The following is a 16554-nucleotide window of genomic DNA, read 5'->3' on the forward strand; positions in this document are numbered from 1 at the left end:
TAAAACGGGAAGACGTCCTGCTTGTCCAGCTCTGTGTTCACAGTCACGCCAGTTTTCAGTTGCAATCCTGCCGGAGCTGGCAGGCACAACGTGCACCCTTCATTGGCAAAGCCATGGTCACAACCACGCAGCCATGATTTCCTGTCTGTCAGTGCAGATGACAAGCCAGACTTATTCAGGAGGAAAAGCCCACAGGAAGCCCCGTAACTCAGTGTGGGGCAACAGTGCCTGGGCCCTGGGCTCCAGACTCGCATGAAAACCAGCACAGAACAGATGACATCCTTCACCAAGGGGTTTTTCTGTGGCTTTCTAAGATGACGAGTGGTTTATGCAGCCACTGGTGAGATGAAAACCCTCCAGGGCCCCTCTGAAACCTGAGTGGGCAGGGGCTAGAGACCCTCGGCTTTCGTCTATCAGCAATTGGGGTTATGGAAATACAATATAAAGGTTAATTATTTTTCCCCAAGGAGGTCTATAATGTATGAATGTGTGTGTATGTGTGGCGTGTGAGTCTTTGTATTTCTCACAGTTCCTTCTTTTTTCCCTTAGAATGAGAGCTTTCTCTTAGTGAGAAAACTAGCATGAGGGCTCTAATTATTGGTTTAAAAAAAAAGTGGTAAGATGAAAACAAGCCTTTTTACTGCATCCCACCAAGTTCCAGACTCTGGGGAAGATAACCCAAGGGTCCCTAGTCCACAGGATAAAAGTAACCCAGTTATTGCTCCCAACATGGCTGAGTCCAGCACTGGGGAACAGGGAATATTAGATAGTGTCCCAGGGGCCGTTATTTCTAATACCTATGTTATGTGAAGAACTGTGTTCTTATGGGTTCTTATATTTGGGGGTACTGTAGTCTGGATACCTGTGTCCCTTCAAATTCATAGGTGAAGTCCTAACCCCCAAGGTGATGGGGCCTTTAGGAGGTGAGGCAGAGCCCTCAAGATTGCCATTAGTGCCCTTATACACGAGACCACAGAGAGCTGGCTTGTCCCTTCTGCCATGGACGGACACAGCAAGAAGCCAGTGGTCTGTAACACAGAGAAGGGGGTTCAGCAGAACCCGACAGCGTTGGCCGCCTGATCCTGGACTTCCAGCCTCTTGAAGACATAATGTCTTCTAGACATATGTCTTATGTGAGACATAAACTTCTGTTGTTATGAGCTACCCAGTTTGTGGTGTTTTGTTTTAGCAGCCTGAACGGACTGGGCGGGGGGTATCTGTGTGGACCTGAGGTGGGCTGGACTATGAACTTTCTGAAATTCTATGAAAAATGTTATATGTGTGAATTTTTCTGGAGGGGGTCATCAATAGTTTTCATTCGATGCTCAAAGAAGTCCTTAATGCAGAAGAAATGAACAATAACTTCTTTACTTCTTCAGCATTGGTAGCTGCCTCCCCCTACATGGACAGTCCCCGTTGTGCATCCACATCAAGGCCAGCATCTAAGGCTTAGTTGGGCTAAGTGAGTCGCCCAAGATCACAAAAGGTCACACACAGTGAATAAGCAGTAGAACCAGTGTTCAAAATGATGTCTGCCTGGCCCTTGGGTATGTGTTCTTTCTACTGCAAGGCCCTAAGGTGGGAGGAGGGGAAGGCATATTGCTTTTATGTACTTAGTTGCATCAGGGATAAAGGGAGGGCGAGGGTGGGCTGGACGGTCGGCCTCGGGGTGTTTACCTAGGATCAGCAGCTGCGTGTTCTCGGTCAGCTCTCCATGGACATTGGCTGCCCTGCAGGAGTAAAGACCCTGATCCGAGGGGGACACGTCTGTGAGCAGCAAGGAGCCCTCGTGCCCATGGGGAGGGGAGCCCAGTTTGCTTTTGTTCCTGAACCAAGTGACTTCAGCTTCAGGCACACCTAGGAAGAAATAAAAAATAAACGCATCAGCAGAACACACTCAGGTGACCCTGGAGGCAGTTACCACCGCTTGGCGGACCCTCCCAGGGGCTACTCGGCAGGAAGCATCTGCCTGGGCGTCTTCTACCAACCTCTGGCCAAACCAAATAATGCCTGTGACCTCTCCATGGTCTTGAGAGCTTTGGTCTTTTAAAGCTCACACTGATGAGGCAGGAAAAGAGAGGCCAGTTAACAGAATAGCAAGTGGGCAGCTGGTAAAGGGCACTTGCCAAGACGAAGGAAAGTACCCAAACTCTGTGCGGAAACCAGGGATGGACATAAGCCCCAAATATATACGGTGGTGAAGATGAATGATTAACAAGCACATGAAACAAACATTGAGTGAGAAGAGCTGGACAGAAAGAGTACACATTGGATGATCTCATTTCTGTAAGTGACAGACAAAACCCAGTAACATCAATATAGGCTATTGGCACTCAGGCTTGTGGCTTTAGTGAGAGGCAGGGACAAACAGGGAGGTGTGGAGACTAACTGGGGACAAAGGGCATGGTTGCTGATTATTCTCTGGTTCCTGACCAGAGAGCTGGTTTGGTGGGCTTGGGACCTTTGTGATATGTCCCCTTTTCTGTACAGATATTACACTTTAATAAAAAGTTAAAAGCTGTAAAATCTTAGTATTTTGTCTAGTATGAACCAGACAAATGAAAGCTGCTGGAACCTGACCAGAACTGACACTATACATGGAAAACACGCTTGTAGTTTTTGGAGCCTATGTATTTTCTTAGAATAAGAGAACACAGAGCTGCGGCCATAGCACCCCACAGAAAGAGACAAAAGAAAGAGACAAAAACAAAGTACTCTGCTCTTTCATCAGTCCAAGTTTAACGTCTGTGAGAGAGAGCTGGGGAGGGTGTGATGAGTTAGGATGGAGTACCTGTCTTTGGAAGTTGGGCTCTGTCCTCTAGGGGCATCACTGACTGAATGTGTTTCTCTGCAAATTCATAAGATGAAGTCCTCTCCCCCTCCAATGTGATAGTATTTGGAGGTGGGGCCTTTGGAGATAATTAGGTTTAGTTGACCTCATGGGGTTGGGATTTCATGATGGGATTAGTGCCCTTATGGGAAGAGACTGGAGGGACGCCTGGGTGGTTCAGTGGGTTAAAAACTCTGCCTTTGGCTTGGGTCGTGATCCCAGCGTCCTGGGATTGAGCCCCATATCAGGCTCTCTGCTCAGCTGGGAGCCTGCTTCCCTTCCTCTCTCTCTGCCTGCTTCTCTGCCTACTTGTGATCTCTGTCTGTCAAATAAATAAAATCTTAAAAAAAAAAAAAGAACAGACTAGAGAGCTAGCCCTCTCTCTCTCTCCATCATGTCAAGACATGGTAAGATGGCAGTCTGCAATCCAGAAAAGAGCTCTCAACAGCTCTCAAGGTGCAGGAGCTGGCACCTTGAGCTTGGACTTCTCTGCCTCCAGTACTAGGAGAAATACATTTTGGACATTTAAGCCACCTTGTCTATGGACATTTTGTAATAGCAGCCCCAGGTGGCAGCTTTAATTCTTCAGGACATTTCCCTGTGATTGCCATGCTGGCAAGCAGGCCCCGGTCCAGGACAAGCATGCATGGGAGGCTCCACAGGAGGCTGAGCTTGGAGTGAACCCAGAGGCAGAAAATGTGGGGCATCAATTCACAGGTCTCTGGGGAGCAGAAGCCTCCATTTCTCTCACCCCTCGGCCTGCTGGCTCCGCTCAAGTTTACTCACAGCTCTTGGGTGTGTATCTAGGGTATGTCAATAATGTCAAATCCTGGTCAATGGGGGTCAAAGTCAGGAAGAGTCAAAGGGCTTAGCCTTTAGCTCTGAGCTTCTCTGAGTTGGGGCTACATGCTGCATTTGGGGCAAGGACAGTGTTGCCTTTAACGGGCAGCCTGCTGGTGAGGACACAGACATCTTCAAGGGATGGCTTGTGTATCTATTACTTGTCCATGAATCTTCTGAACGGAATTTACCAGCTGTCTATTCTGTACCCCTGGCTCAGTGGCAGCCCTAATTATGGGTCCCTGGAGACCTCCTGCTCCTGAGCTCCCAGGAGGAGGAAGTAGGGTAGAGGCGGGAAGGTGGTCTTATACTCCCTCACTGATGATGAACGGCCTTGTGGGAATTTACGGGTATCCTGGCTGCTCTGCTGCCTCAGCTGGGCCTGGAGCAGGGGCCCAAGATGCTGGTCAAAGTATCTGGCTAGTCTGCAGGGCCTTCCTCCCTATTCCGAGAATAGAGGAGGGATTCTCTGGTTTTCTCTTTTATTCCGATTAACAATAATTTGATGAGAAACCCTATGGATCACCAAACTGGCTGGAAGGAGGAGTGCTGCTGAAATGGGATGAAGGCTCGGAGACTGCATGCCTGTCATATCAGGGAGAGGCAGGTCCCATGACTCCCAGAGCTCAACTGCACAGGGACCAGGGAGGCCCAGCCCCTGAATACACCTGGGAAGATGGGGCAGGTAAGAGGCAGAAAAGCTGAGTTTTCATTGCAGCACCACTAGGGAGAGCAAGAGCATCGTGATGCCTAGTTATGGCAGCTTGGGCTCTGGACCCAGAGCTTAGTTTTTAGGTTAAAAGAAAAAAAATCCACAGCATTCAGGAGAAAGCCTCCAAGAGGTAAGCTGAAGAAAGCATTCCCTGCCATTTCTCTCCTGAAAGCACAAGGAGCACTGAGGTCCTACAGATTATTTTCTACAAGTATTTCCCTTGTTGGCACGTTCTTTTGAAGAGTGCCGTGGGCAGCAAGCACACAGTCCCCGCTAGGACCTAAGAATGTTCTAGAGCCAGGCAGCTGGACTAAATGGGCCCTTGGTTCCACTAAGTGAAGGGGAGTGGGAACACTCCCTCCACCACTGAGCTGATGGGACAGTGTGTGTGTCTCTAGCACCAACATTCTTGAGGATCTCGGCAACATGGACAACCCCGTAGCAAGACTTGCTGCTGCTCCCAGCGCCTCTTTCTCTGCAAGGGCCCATGCTCCTGCAGGACAGCCAGAGGCAGAGACACTCAGGAGAAGAGAGGAAATTGGGCAGGGAGAGGGGAGAAACAAGAGGCAGAGGGAAAAGGCAGACAGAGAAGGGCATTAAAGAGCCAGACTTCCAGAAGAGTAAGCCAACAGCAGTGCAGAGAATGGACTGAAGATAGGAAAGATTGGGACAGAGAGGCCAGTTAAGAAACTGTCACATGGGGCACCTGGGTGGCTCAGTGGGTTAAGCCTCTGCCTTCAGCTCAGGCCATGATCTCAGGGTCCTGGGATCGAGGCCCGCATTGGGCTCTCTGCTCCGCAGACAGCCTTCTTCCCCCTCTCTCTGCCTGCCTCTCTGCCTACTTGTGATCTCTGTCTGTCAAATAAATAAATAAGATCTTTAAGAAAAGAAAAGAAACTGTCACAGTAGTTGGGGTGCCTGCCTGGCTCAGTGGGTAGAGCAAGTGACCCTTGATCTCAAGGTTGTGAGTTTAAGCCCCATGTTGAACGTAGGGATGACTAAAAAGTTACATCATAAAAACAAAAGCTGTCTTGGTCGTTTAGGGAATAGGTAATGGGGGCCCAGGCTCAGGGCAGTGGTGATGGGTAGGTAAAGGGCGGAGGAACACCAGAGAGCTGGCAAAGGTAAGACCAACAGGAATCTGGATCTTGCTCTCATCTGAAGTGGGTAGGAGTCATGATGGAAAACCACCAGTGCTCTTAGGAGTTGTAATAAATAGGAACTGCCCTCCACTTGGCCTTGCAGAGGCCTACAGGGAACAGAAAGTCAGAGGGCAGCGGAAGAGGTGGAGACAATAAGGCGTGGTAGTATGCTCTTTATAAAGGTATTACCTGCCATTAATAAGCCAAAAACATCAGCACAGAGCCAAGGCCCAGCTGCTGATTCTCGCTTCCTCTGGACCTCGAGTGGGTGACATCTACCCTAAGGGTCTTCGCTTTCACAGTACAAAGAAATGAACGGCTGCTGTGCCAGGGTCCAGCTCCAGTCCCCTGATCACCGTCCTCATCAGATACCCCCACCTGTGGCACACCCAAAGCTGGCTTCCCTGGGCATACTCAGAATAGAATAGAATTCCCTGAGGCTTTCTTTGATCCTAGATCTCCACCCCATCCTCGGAGGTTTTGCCTCCGCATGTGATTTATAGGACACATAACCCAGTTTAGAATAAGTAGGAGGAAGATCTTAATCTAAAGCATGTTGTTTCCAAAGAACAGCCAGTCTGGTTTCCTCTGAAATATTCTGGTAGCTCCAGGAAATCAGAACTATAAATCTATCTCTGTCATCAGACACTAGCTTCTCTTTGTAAAGCTTCCCTTGGCCTGTGTGTCCAGCCTCGTCAGTGAGACCTTCCTCAGTCATATCCCTTCAAGCCCCGCCCTCCCAGATAAGGAATCAGACAAACCCTCTGACAAGGGCTTCCCATTAAGGAGCTGGCCTTCAGGCAGGGCTTGGCAGTGCAGGTGGGGCCTTCTGGGCGCAACCATCACCCCCTGCCCGACCACCGTAAACACATGCCTCAGAGACACAACACTGACCAGAGATAGAGCGACCGTGCTGGGTCTCTTCTTGAGAGATGAAATGGGGAAGAGTAAGAGAATGGGGAGCAAGGGGACAAGCAACAAGGAAGTGGGTGCTTAAAGGGGACGGAGAGAACCAGAATCCAGGTGAGGAAATACGTACTGTGGGGAGCCAGGGACACTAAAACCAACTTAGGCCAATTCTATCTCGCCACTTGGTGCCCTGTGTCCCTGACTCTACCCAGAGACTCACTCTTGGGGACTTGATTGTGAGAGCTCAGGTTGTTGTGCCCACTTCTTGCCTGGCCCCGCCCATGACAGTCTTGAGTTTTCTTTTTATGCAGAGAACCATTTGTGTTAATCATGGTTGACTAAAATAAATCTGTGTATCTTTGTCATTGTGCCTTCTGTTAAATAAGGCATGTATTCGAAGTGGTGGGCAAGAGCCTGCTTTTGATTACACAGTTGGTCTGTGAATTTGCTGGACAAAGACATCATCCTCGAGCTGCGTCTCCAGTCAAAATACTGAGTGTTATAATGGTTAAGAGCAGTAGGAGTGACTTTTACTTTACTAATACAAGTGCCTCTATGGCTCTCTTACAGCGTAATTTTAATGGCTATTTTGGACTCCATATTAAGAATATTACATAATTTATGTAGTGTAACTCATGTCCTCCTATATTTGAGTTGTTAGCAGTTTCTCATGAAATAACTTCCTGTACAAACATGCTTTCAACTTGTAAGATGCCACCTCACAAATTGTTCCCAACCCTTAAACATCACAAATACTAAGCAGTGAGTATGGTAAGCATTCTTTCTGAAAAGTCATCCAATCCAGTGTATCACTCCCACACTTTTTCCTCTGCTTGAGAAGAGTTGAGAAGACCTTGTAGGAGATAAAAGTTTGGGGAAGAAGGGAGTTTTTCAGCCACTGGGACCAGCATGTGCAAAGGGCCCGAGGTAGGAAGAGTAGGCTGCCTCTGAAGGAGTAGAATATGGCTGCAGTGACTGTAGTACAGACAACAGAGAAGAAAGTAGCATGACCTATTATTTCTGGAGGTGGGGGGAAGAGCAGACAGGGACTAGCTTTTACACGCTTTATAGATTATGGTACAATTAGGGATTTTGTCCTAAGAACAAAAGACGCTTTCAAAAGACTTAGGAGATAAAATTCTTAGGACTGGTGATACAGAAATAAATAGTTGAGGCATCAGCGGCAGGCAGTATATTTATTCAGGTAGGCTAGACTATGCTAATAAGTAGACCCCCAAATATATCATGGAGCAAACAAAATAGAGGTTGATTGTTGTTTATCCAGGAGTCCAAAGAGCTGACTGCCCCACAGGGTTAGGGTCACAGAATGCTTGTGGCTCTATTATTTTAAATACATGCACCCCAAGGTCTCCTCAGGGATTATCTCTAATCTGTCAAACAGAAGAGGGGAAGAACAAAGCATAGAGGATGGTTGGGAAGGCTTTGAAGGGCCACACCTGGAAGAAACATCTGTTACCACTGCTCACAGTCCCTCTCCTCACCTGGCCACTCCCCACCATAAGGGATATTGAGCAGTGGGACCAGGATGGGCACCCAGGAAAAAGAAGGATACGGGTTTTGAGAACCCCTATCAATGTCTGCCTCAGTCCGTATGGAGAAATGTGACATGCTAGACTCCTCCTCTCCAGACTTCCATGGTTCTTCAGAATAACTGCCGCAGCTAACATTCTAGTTACTGCATCCTTTCCTTTTCTCGCACCACGCCATGGAAGAAGCTTCTGGAAGGCGTCCTGTCAGGCAGCTCAGGATGCTGACAGGCTGTGTGGTGCCAGCAGCCTTCCAAATACAACAGGTGGTCTGGTCAGCAAGAATATTCTCTCCGGATTAAAAAGAGAATATTCTGGGGGCACCTGGGTGGCTCAGTGGGTTAAAGCCTCTGCCTTCGGCTCAGGTCATGATCTCAGGGTCCTGGGATAGAGCCCTGCATCCGGCTCTCTGATTGGCGGGGAGCCTGCTTCCTCCTCTCTCTCTGCCTGCCTCTCTGCCTACTTGTGATCTCTCTCTCTCTCTCTGTCAAATAAATAAATAAAATATTTAAAAAAAAGAGAATATTCTGGTATCACCCTACCTGGAGGCTCTGTGGAGACAAAAGTTTCTAATCCTTATAATCATCTAACCCATTGTGACTAGACTCACTTATTGATTCTTTAGAGCAACAGGGAGAGCATTGTGTTGCTGATAAGATAGGCCAGCAAAGGGGAGCCTGGGTGGCTCAGTGGATTGGGCTGCTGCCTTCATCTCAGGTCATGATCTCAGGTCTCAGGGTCCTGGGATCAAGGCCCGCGTCGGGCTCTCTGCTCCGCGGGGAGCCTGCTTCCTCCTCTCTCTCTGCCTGCCTCTCTGCCTACTTGTGATCTTTCTCTCTGTCAAATAAAATAAAATAAAAATAAAAAAAACATTAAAAAAAAAAGATAGGCCAGCAAAGGGAAAAAGGCAAAGCAGCGTTTTTTTTTCCTCCCCTGTTTTAGACCGATCATAGCTGGGAGGCCAGAGCATGGAGCTTATCCAAGTACCTTGTCAACACCATAGCACGGGACAGCGTTCTGTGGTAGAGTATCTTTTCTGTCATTTTTTAGACATTTCTTTTGGTAAACTGTGTGGTCACATCACAACAGCCTGGGGGCGGGGGGGCGGAATCTCCCACAACCTGACCAGCTTCTGGACAAGAAGATAGCTAACAAAGCACACATGGGTTCTAGAAACCCCTCCTCACAATAATCTTGGTGTTATAGCTACAGCAAAAAGGTTCATTCTCAGAGTAGAAAGCAAGGATTTGACATTTCAGAAACAATAGTGTAGCATTTCTGATGTTCTCTGAAGAGGCAGTCAGGTACCGGGCATGCGGTGTGGTAAACATGGTAGGCTGGGATCTGTGACATCAAATGGCTGAGTGTGAATCTCTGCCCTGCCATTGGTCAGTCACTGACTGGCCACGGGGAGGGGAGGAGAAGGGAGAGACAGAGGCTCTGACCCTGCGTAATCAGTCAGGGATCCAAACTAACATCACTTCAGGCAGATTTTTTTTTTTCATCTCTTTGACAAATGTGATTATCTTTATAAAATATCTTGGCTTATAGCAAATGTTCACCAAGTGTTCTTTCTCCTCTCACATGCTCAGGATATCTTGCACAGTCCCTGACCGTTGTGCCCTCCCTGTGTTCAGCTATTCTGAACGTCGGTATTGGGTGTGTGTCTCTGGTACCTTTTCAAGGGACTCCGGCTTAAACAAGGGCTGGTGACATTCCCTAAAGGCTCATTATCATCTCTTGAGGGAAAAAAAAAGGAAAAAAGAGCTCTCTGAGGCCTCCTCTTCCTTTCTTCTGTTTGTAAGATGTCAAAGTCAGTCATGAAAGAGACTGAAAAGATTCTAAAATATCTTGTCAGTGTCGTCCTCTGCCCAAGGCCCCCAGTCTTATGCAGGAAGCCCCCAACATGGGACACCAGACACAACTCGACCATCAGCAAATTCTTGATGCAGGCCATACTGGAGTGAGCCTGACAGAGATTTGCGAATAAATATATCAAAGAATGCGTACTACATAATTTCTCTCCCTTTGGCATGGGCGTCACTTCTGTGGTTTTAGCTTTACCGAGACTGGAGGTAACCTCCTTCTACCCTTTGCTATCCTGAACGTTTGCATTTCTCCCACGAGCTGCCCTCCCCTCACCTAGAGAATTCGGTCCTCATGGTAAGCACCCTGTTGTACGCTGGCAAACACCCCAATTTCATGGAGGGCAGGAGGCAGAGTGATTAAGGGAATTGAAGATGCTCAGACTCACTTCCTGGGGAAGCGAGAAGGCTCCAGGTCTCTCTCGGGGCCTGGGTTCACTCCTTGGCCAAGCCTTTAAGGTCTTCCATGGTGCAACTGCAAGCCACCTTACTACAACTTAAGTCCCTCCACACCATTTCTCTACTCTGGGCTCCAGCCGGACCAAAACACAAACTGTTCCCTTACAGTCTTGGGCCTTCCTACTTGCATGAATTTTTCACATTCGTTCGTCCGCTTGGAACACTCTTTGCTTCCATCTTGGCACAGGCAGTGTTTAAGGCTGAAATAAGAAACCACCTCTATCCCAGCCAGAATTCATCTTTCCTCCTCCAAACTTTTGTAGCATTGTCCATTTTCAGGGTGACTGAGGTTCTTGCCTTAGCTTTCCTACTAGACCTGAGTCCCTGAACGTTGAATTTGTATTTATCTTTGTATCCTCCAACTTAGCACTGGGTTCCATTAATATTTGAACAGATGAATTAATACATAAATGCATTTCTCACCTGCAACATGGCAGTTAATTGTCACATTCACTCCTTGCACTGTTTTGATGGTGCTTCCCACGTCAACTGTAATGGCAGCCTCCTCGGTGTTGATCACAGTCCCTCGTGATGTCTTTACTAGGGGTTTTCCTGAAGGTGGGAAGGAATGTGAGATTTTACTAGATGGTGACTGTGGGCTCAGGGAGTTCCCTTGAAACACGGGGGTGACCCACAATGAACAACTAGTATACCCAGGCTTTCCCCACTAATCATGTTTTCCTTTGAAAAAAATTGTAACTGCACGATCCAGAAACCACCCACCCATCCACTCATCTACCACAGAATTTCAGGAAAAGAACACAGATTGAACAATCTGAGGATGGAGCATCGTATCTAACAAGCTGTAATGATTTGTGCATTTTATCATTAAATTACAAACGATATTATAGCTCTTATTTTAAAGGGCTTATTATTATTATTTTTAAAGATTTTAAGTAATCTCTTCACCCAACATGGAACTCAAATTTAGAAACCCAACATCAAGAGTCACATGCTCTACTGACTGAGCCAGCCAGGCACCTCAGCTTTTTTTAAATTAAAGCTTTTACTTTGAGATAACTACAAATTCACATGTAGTTGTCAGAAATCACATAGATCAGTCCTGTGTATGCTCTACCTAGATTCCCCCACTGGCAACATCTTACCAAACTATAGTATCATAATTAGGACACCACATTGATAAAGTTAAACCACAGAACATTCCCCTCACTACAGGAGCCCACATGCTGTCCCCAACCCTGCTTCATCCTTTGACAATCATTAATTTCCTCTCCATTTCTATAATTTTGTCATTTCAAGAATATTATAAAAATAGTAATCTTTAAATTTTTTTTACACTCAGAATAATTCTGAGATTCTTTGGGGTCTCTCATGGTGCTATGGTTGTATATATCAATAGTTTGTCCCTTTTCATTGCTGAGTAGTATTCCATGGCATGGATTTATCACAGTTTCTTTAGCCATTCATTTGTTGAAGGACATCTGGATTGTTTCCAGATTGTATCTATTCAAATAAAGCTGCTACAAACATTTCTGTACAAGTCTTTATGAGAACAAGTCTTCATTCATCTGGGAAAAATGCCCAGGAGTGCCACTGCTAGATCATATGGTAGTTACAGGTTTAATTTCTCAAGAAACTGAATCGTTTTCCAGAGTGGCTGTATCATTTTATGGAATGTAAAATCAGCAATATATGAGTGATCCAGTTTCTCTCCATCCTTGCCAACATTTAGTGTTGTCATTGGTTTTAATTTTAGCCATTCTAATAGGTGTGTAGTAATACCTGATTGTGGTTTGAGTTCCCGTTTTCCTATGGCTACTGCTGTTGGATATTTTTTCATGTGCTTATTTGTCATCTTTATATCCTCTTTGGTGAAATGTCTTTTCATGTCCTTTGAACATTTTCTAACTGGATTTTTTTTTCTTTTGAGTTTTGAGAGTTCTTTCTATTCTAGATATTAGTCCTCTGTTAGACATGTGGCTTGCAAGGGTTTTCTCCCACTTCTGTAGGCTTTTTTTCATCTTTTTAAACAGAGTCTTTCACAGAACAAAAGTTTCCTTAATTCTAATGAAGTCTCACTTATTGAGTTTTCCTTTCATGGATCATGCTTTTGATATTAAGCCAAAACTATTTATCTATACCTAGGTCCTGAAGATTTTTCCTATACTTTTTTGGGTAAAAGTTTCATATTTTACATTGAAGTCGGTGATACATTTTCAGTTAATTTTTGTATAGGTGTGAGACTTCCATCAAACTTCACTTTTTTTGGCCTATGGATGTACACCATCATTTGGTGAATAAGCTCTCGTTCTTCCATTGAATTGCTTTTGTACTTTTGTCAAAATAGGATGGGCATATTTTTGTGCATCTGTTTCTGGGTTCTCTCTTCTGTTCTACTGTTCTGTGCATCTATCCATTTACCAGTACCACATAGTCTTAATTACTGTGAGCATATAATTAATCTTATAGCTGAGTAGGTTGATACTTTCTACTTTATTCTTCTTTACTATTCTAGTTTCTTTGCTTTTCTATACATGTTTACAATAATCTTATCTACAACCATAAAATCTTGCTGAGATTTTGATAGGACTTAAACCACTATATCAATTTGGAGAGAACTGATGTTTTTAACTGTGCTGAATCTTCCAATCCATGAACAGTGTAGGTCTATTTAGATCTCCCTTAATTTCTTTCAGCAGAGTTTTATGATTTTCAGCATATAAATTCTATACACATTTTGTTAGATTTATACCTAATTATTTGGATTTTTTTGAGGGATGATAAATTATATTTTCAATTTCAGTGTCCATTGATAATATATAGAGTTGGATTTTTGCATATATCATGACCTTGTTAAACTTACATGTTAGTTTTAGGACTTTTTGTGAGTGGACTTTTTGGTATTTTCTAAGGAGGTGATCACTTTATCTGCAAATAGTTTTCTTTCTTCCTTTCTGATCTGTATGCCTTTCATTTCCTTTTCTTGCATTATTTCACTGGATAAAACTTCCAGTACTGAGTAAGAGTGCTGAAACTGAGTAAGAATGTGGAGTAAGAATGGTGAAAGTGGGTTTGAGGTATGATGAGTGATTTTCAATTGAAACCTGGACATTTTCATATTACGTTATGCAAATCTGGATCTTATTTAAGCCTACTGTTTTAGCTGGCTTTCTCTGCAACCACTAAGGTGGTGGGGGGCAGGCAGGGGCTGCCTTGTTACTCCCCAGTGGAAGTGGAGGTCCAAATTCTCAACCTGGCCTCCTCTGTCACTCAGCAGGGGTGGGACTTCTGGCTCCCACTTGGTCTCCACTGATCCCACCATGGGAGGGCCTCACTGCTGCTGGGTGGTGGGGGAAAGTTCTGACTCTCCAAGAGGCCATCTGTCATACCACCCCAGAGAAAAGGGTAAGGAGATTGCCGCATGGTGAGGATGGAATTCCAGATTCCCCATGTCTTTTCCACATTCCACCCGGTGGAGATGAAATCAGTCTTCTCTGACACCACATCTGTGGGGGTACTGAGGAACGTTCATTTCAGTCTAATGAGGTGGAATTGAGGTTCCCCACACAACTTCTGCTGGTGTCGGTGATGATGGGCCACCGTATATTGTTTTGAAGTAGAGTTTCCCAAAGGTTTTCTGTCTTGGTAGGCTACCCCTTTCCTGGTCCATTGGCTAGAGAGAACAGTCTTTAGTTGAAGCATTGTGTGTGAGTGTATGTGTGTGTGTGTGTGTGTGTTCCTATTGTTTTTCCTGATGGCTGGCTTCTTCAGCTCCAAGCTTGGGAGTTAGGAAGCAAAAAGAAAACTGATGAAGTAACAATAGTGTTCCTCACTTCCCAGGGTCGCTGCTGGTCCTCTTTTTCCTCTCCACTTTTTAGTCTTCTTCACTTTGTTTCATGTATCATCTCCGTGGACTTTAGTTGTATTTAGCAAGAATAGGGAAAAGTGCATCTATGCCATCTTGCCAGAAGTCAAGTGCTGTGTACATTACATTTTAATAGGCCTTTATCAGCTGGGGAGAAAAGTCCACCGCTTTTGGTACCTGACCACAAATATAATGAAAAGAATCATTTATTGAACACTTTAGGGGGAATAAGGCCCACGTGAAATCATTTTTATATACCCTATGCTTAATTATTTGTAAGCCACATGGATTTAGTTTTAACCACTTTGTAGGCAGGACACTCTATGATGGTATTCACCCTCTGTGCCTTCATTAACTGTGAAGAAAAGCATAGTTTAATTCAGTCCTTTAACCCATTTTTTATGCTTTTTACTTCTTGTTTTCTCCTTCACCTATTTCTCATTATTCCTGCTTGCCCTGTTATAGTCTCCCATAACAAGCTGTCCCTCTTTCCTTTCCTCTCCCCTTTTAAGGGCTCTAGGTTATTAAGCTCATTAAAGCTATGTTCAAAGGCAGAAACTTGAGTAAGGTCTGAAGATGTGATTGGCTCTCCATATCTGTCGTGACTGGTTGGGGCTCTTTTCCCTTATTTCACCTATATTCCATATACTCGAGACATGTATGAGGTAACATGAAGATGAGTGAATCTGTACTATAGTCTCAAAATAATGCAGGTGATAATAGGGAACACACCTGGAATGGCCCTGAATACACCTTGGCTTACCTACCTCCCCTCCCTGCCCACAGGAAGCTCTCCAGCTTGAACTCTGAGTAGACCTTGAATCTAAGCCCTGCACTCCCCTCTGTCGCTGTGACCTGACCTGATGCTGCCACCATCTCAGGCTGGACTGCTGCAGAGCCCAAGTGGTCTCACTTCTACGTGTCTTCCGCTATAGCCTCTTCCTGCGTCAGCTGGAGTGATCGTTCTCAAACACGGATCAGATTATGTAACTCCTTGGGATAGATTATCCAATGCTTTATCAGTGCGATTAGAATAAAACTTCAAGCTCCTTTTCATGACCAACCAACCATGTCCTCTACGTGTTCAGCCGTCAACCTCTCCTATGGTCGCCGAGGCCACACTCCCCATCTATCACTGCTCCAGCCATCCTGGCCTTCTCTCCCTTTCTCCAAAAGATCAGCTCATTGACCATGGCTCTTCTCTTTCCCTGCCTTCCTCCAGCTACAGACTTCTGCATGGCTGTCATTTTCGGTTGGTCCTCAGGTGCAAGTCGCACCTCCTACAGGAGCTTTCCTAACCACTCCATCTGAAGCACATACCCCTTTATGCCTAGTCAGTAGCTATGTATCTCAGTACCAACTTAATTTTCTTCATAAGCAAAGAACTATCAGAATTTATAATTTATTGTGTATTCCCTGTCCTCCACCCCTCACCACGTGGCTTCCATGAAAGCAGGGATCACTGCTCTCTTGTTCTCTTTTCATTCCTACCACTGAGTCCTGGCAGATGGTAGGTCCTCAATAAGTATCTAGTGAATATATGTGTGCCTGTGGTGCATTATGTGCATTATCTGAATTTGTTTTTGCTTTCATAACAGGGCGGGTCAAGTATTTCTTTTATGAAATCAAGGAACTTAGGTTCAGAGAGGCTGCATGGATTGTCTAAGGCCACAAAACAGCAAGGAATAGGGCTAAACTTGATGCTAGATTTTTGACCTGAGGTCCAGTGCTTGTTATAGGGGATCTCAAATCCTTGTCTGTGGACTGGCTGCCTCAGAACTCCCAGGGTACTTATTAAAAACATAATCTGTGCTGCTATACTACAAGTTGCCTCACTGTGTAATAAAAACAACAGTGCCAGTGGAGAAAAGTAGGTTAGGGACAAGAGAGTTTCAGACCCACAATTACTAAGTTATTTTTCCTATAGGAATTTTAATAATAAAAGTGGGTTTTATAGCTGCAAGTGTATAGCTATAAAATTCAAAAGTCACTGAATTAAACCCAGTCCTTAATTAATTATTCTGAGCTTTTGCTCAAAATAATGGCCTTTGTCCTGTCACTGGAGGGGCTGTCATCAGCACAGGCTACTTGCATGTTTCTTATTACCTTCATGATCCACTGTTAAGACCAATCACAAAGTTACCCAAGTATTTATAATCAATGGAAATATACAATGAAAACAATGTCTCTTAACCACCCCTCTTGCATCTATTAGAAAAAGCTTGTTATATTATTGTCCCATTCTAGATCTACCACATTTGAATCTCAGGTGGTTTAAAACCAGCACACAGGGCCATGACTTTGACTTGGGACACAAAGGTTCTCCCTACCCCAAGAACAAGGCAACCATGAGGTGCTTTTGGGTGCCTTCTGATTTACTCCATCATGGTTGCCAAGGAGACAGATTCATCCAGTGCGTATAAC

The 16554-nt window shown here is 45.2% G+C and overlaps 1 protein-coding gene across 2 annotated transcripts in view; it reads right to left on the reverse strand.

Moving 5' to 3' along the window:
* ADAMTSL1 (ADAMTS like 1) overlaps positions 1 to 16554 on the reverse strand; it is a 935024-nt gene that overhangs the window by 82530 nt on the left and 835940 nt on the right. For both annotated transcript variants that reach the window (XM_046023640.1, XM_046023641.1), the window contains 2 exons: positions 10728 to 10856; positions 1678 to 1857 (listed from right to left, as the gene is read on the reverse strand). In XM_046023640.1, coding sequence (XP_045879596.1) covers positions 1678 to 1857; positions 10728 to 10856 — 309 coding nt within the window. The remainder of the gene's footprint in view (positions 1 to 1677; positions 1858 to 10727; positions 10857 to 16554) is intronic.

The sequence above is a fragment of the Meles meles genome, chromosome 11 (assembly GCF_922984935.1).
Source record: "Meles meles chromosome 11, mMelMel3.1 paternal haplotype, whole genome shotgun sequence".
NCBI lineage: Eukaryota > Metazoa > Chordata > Mammalia > Carnivora > Mustelidae > Meles > Meles meles.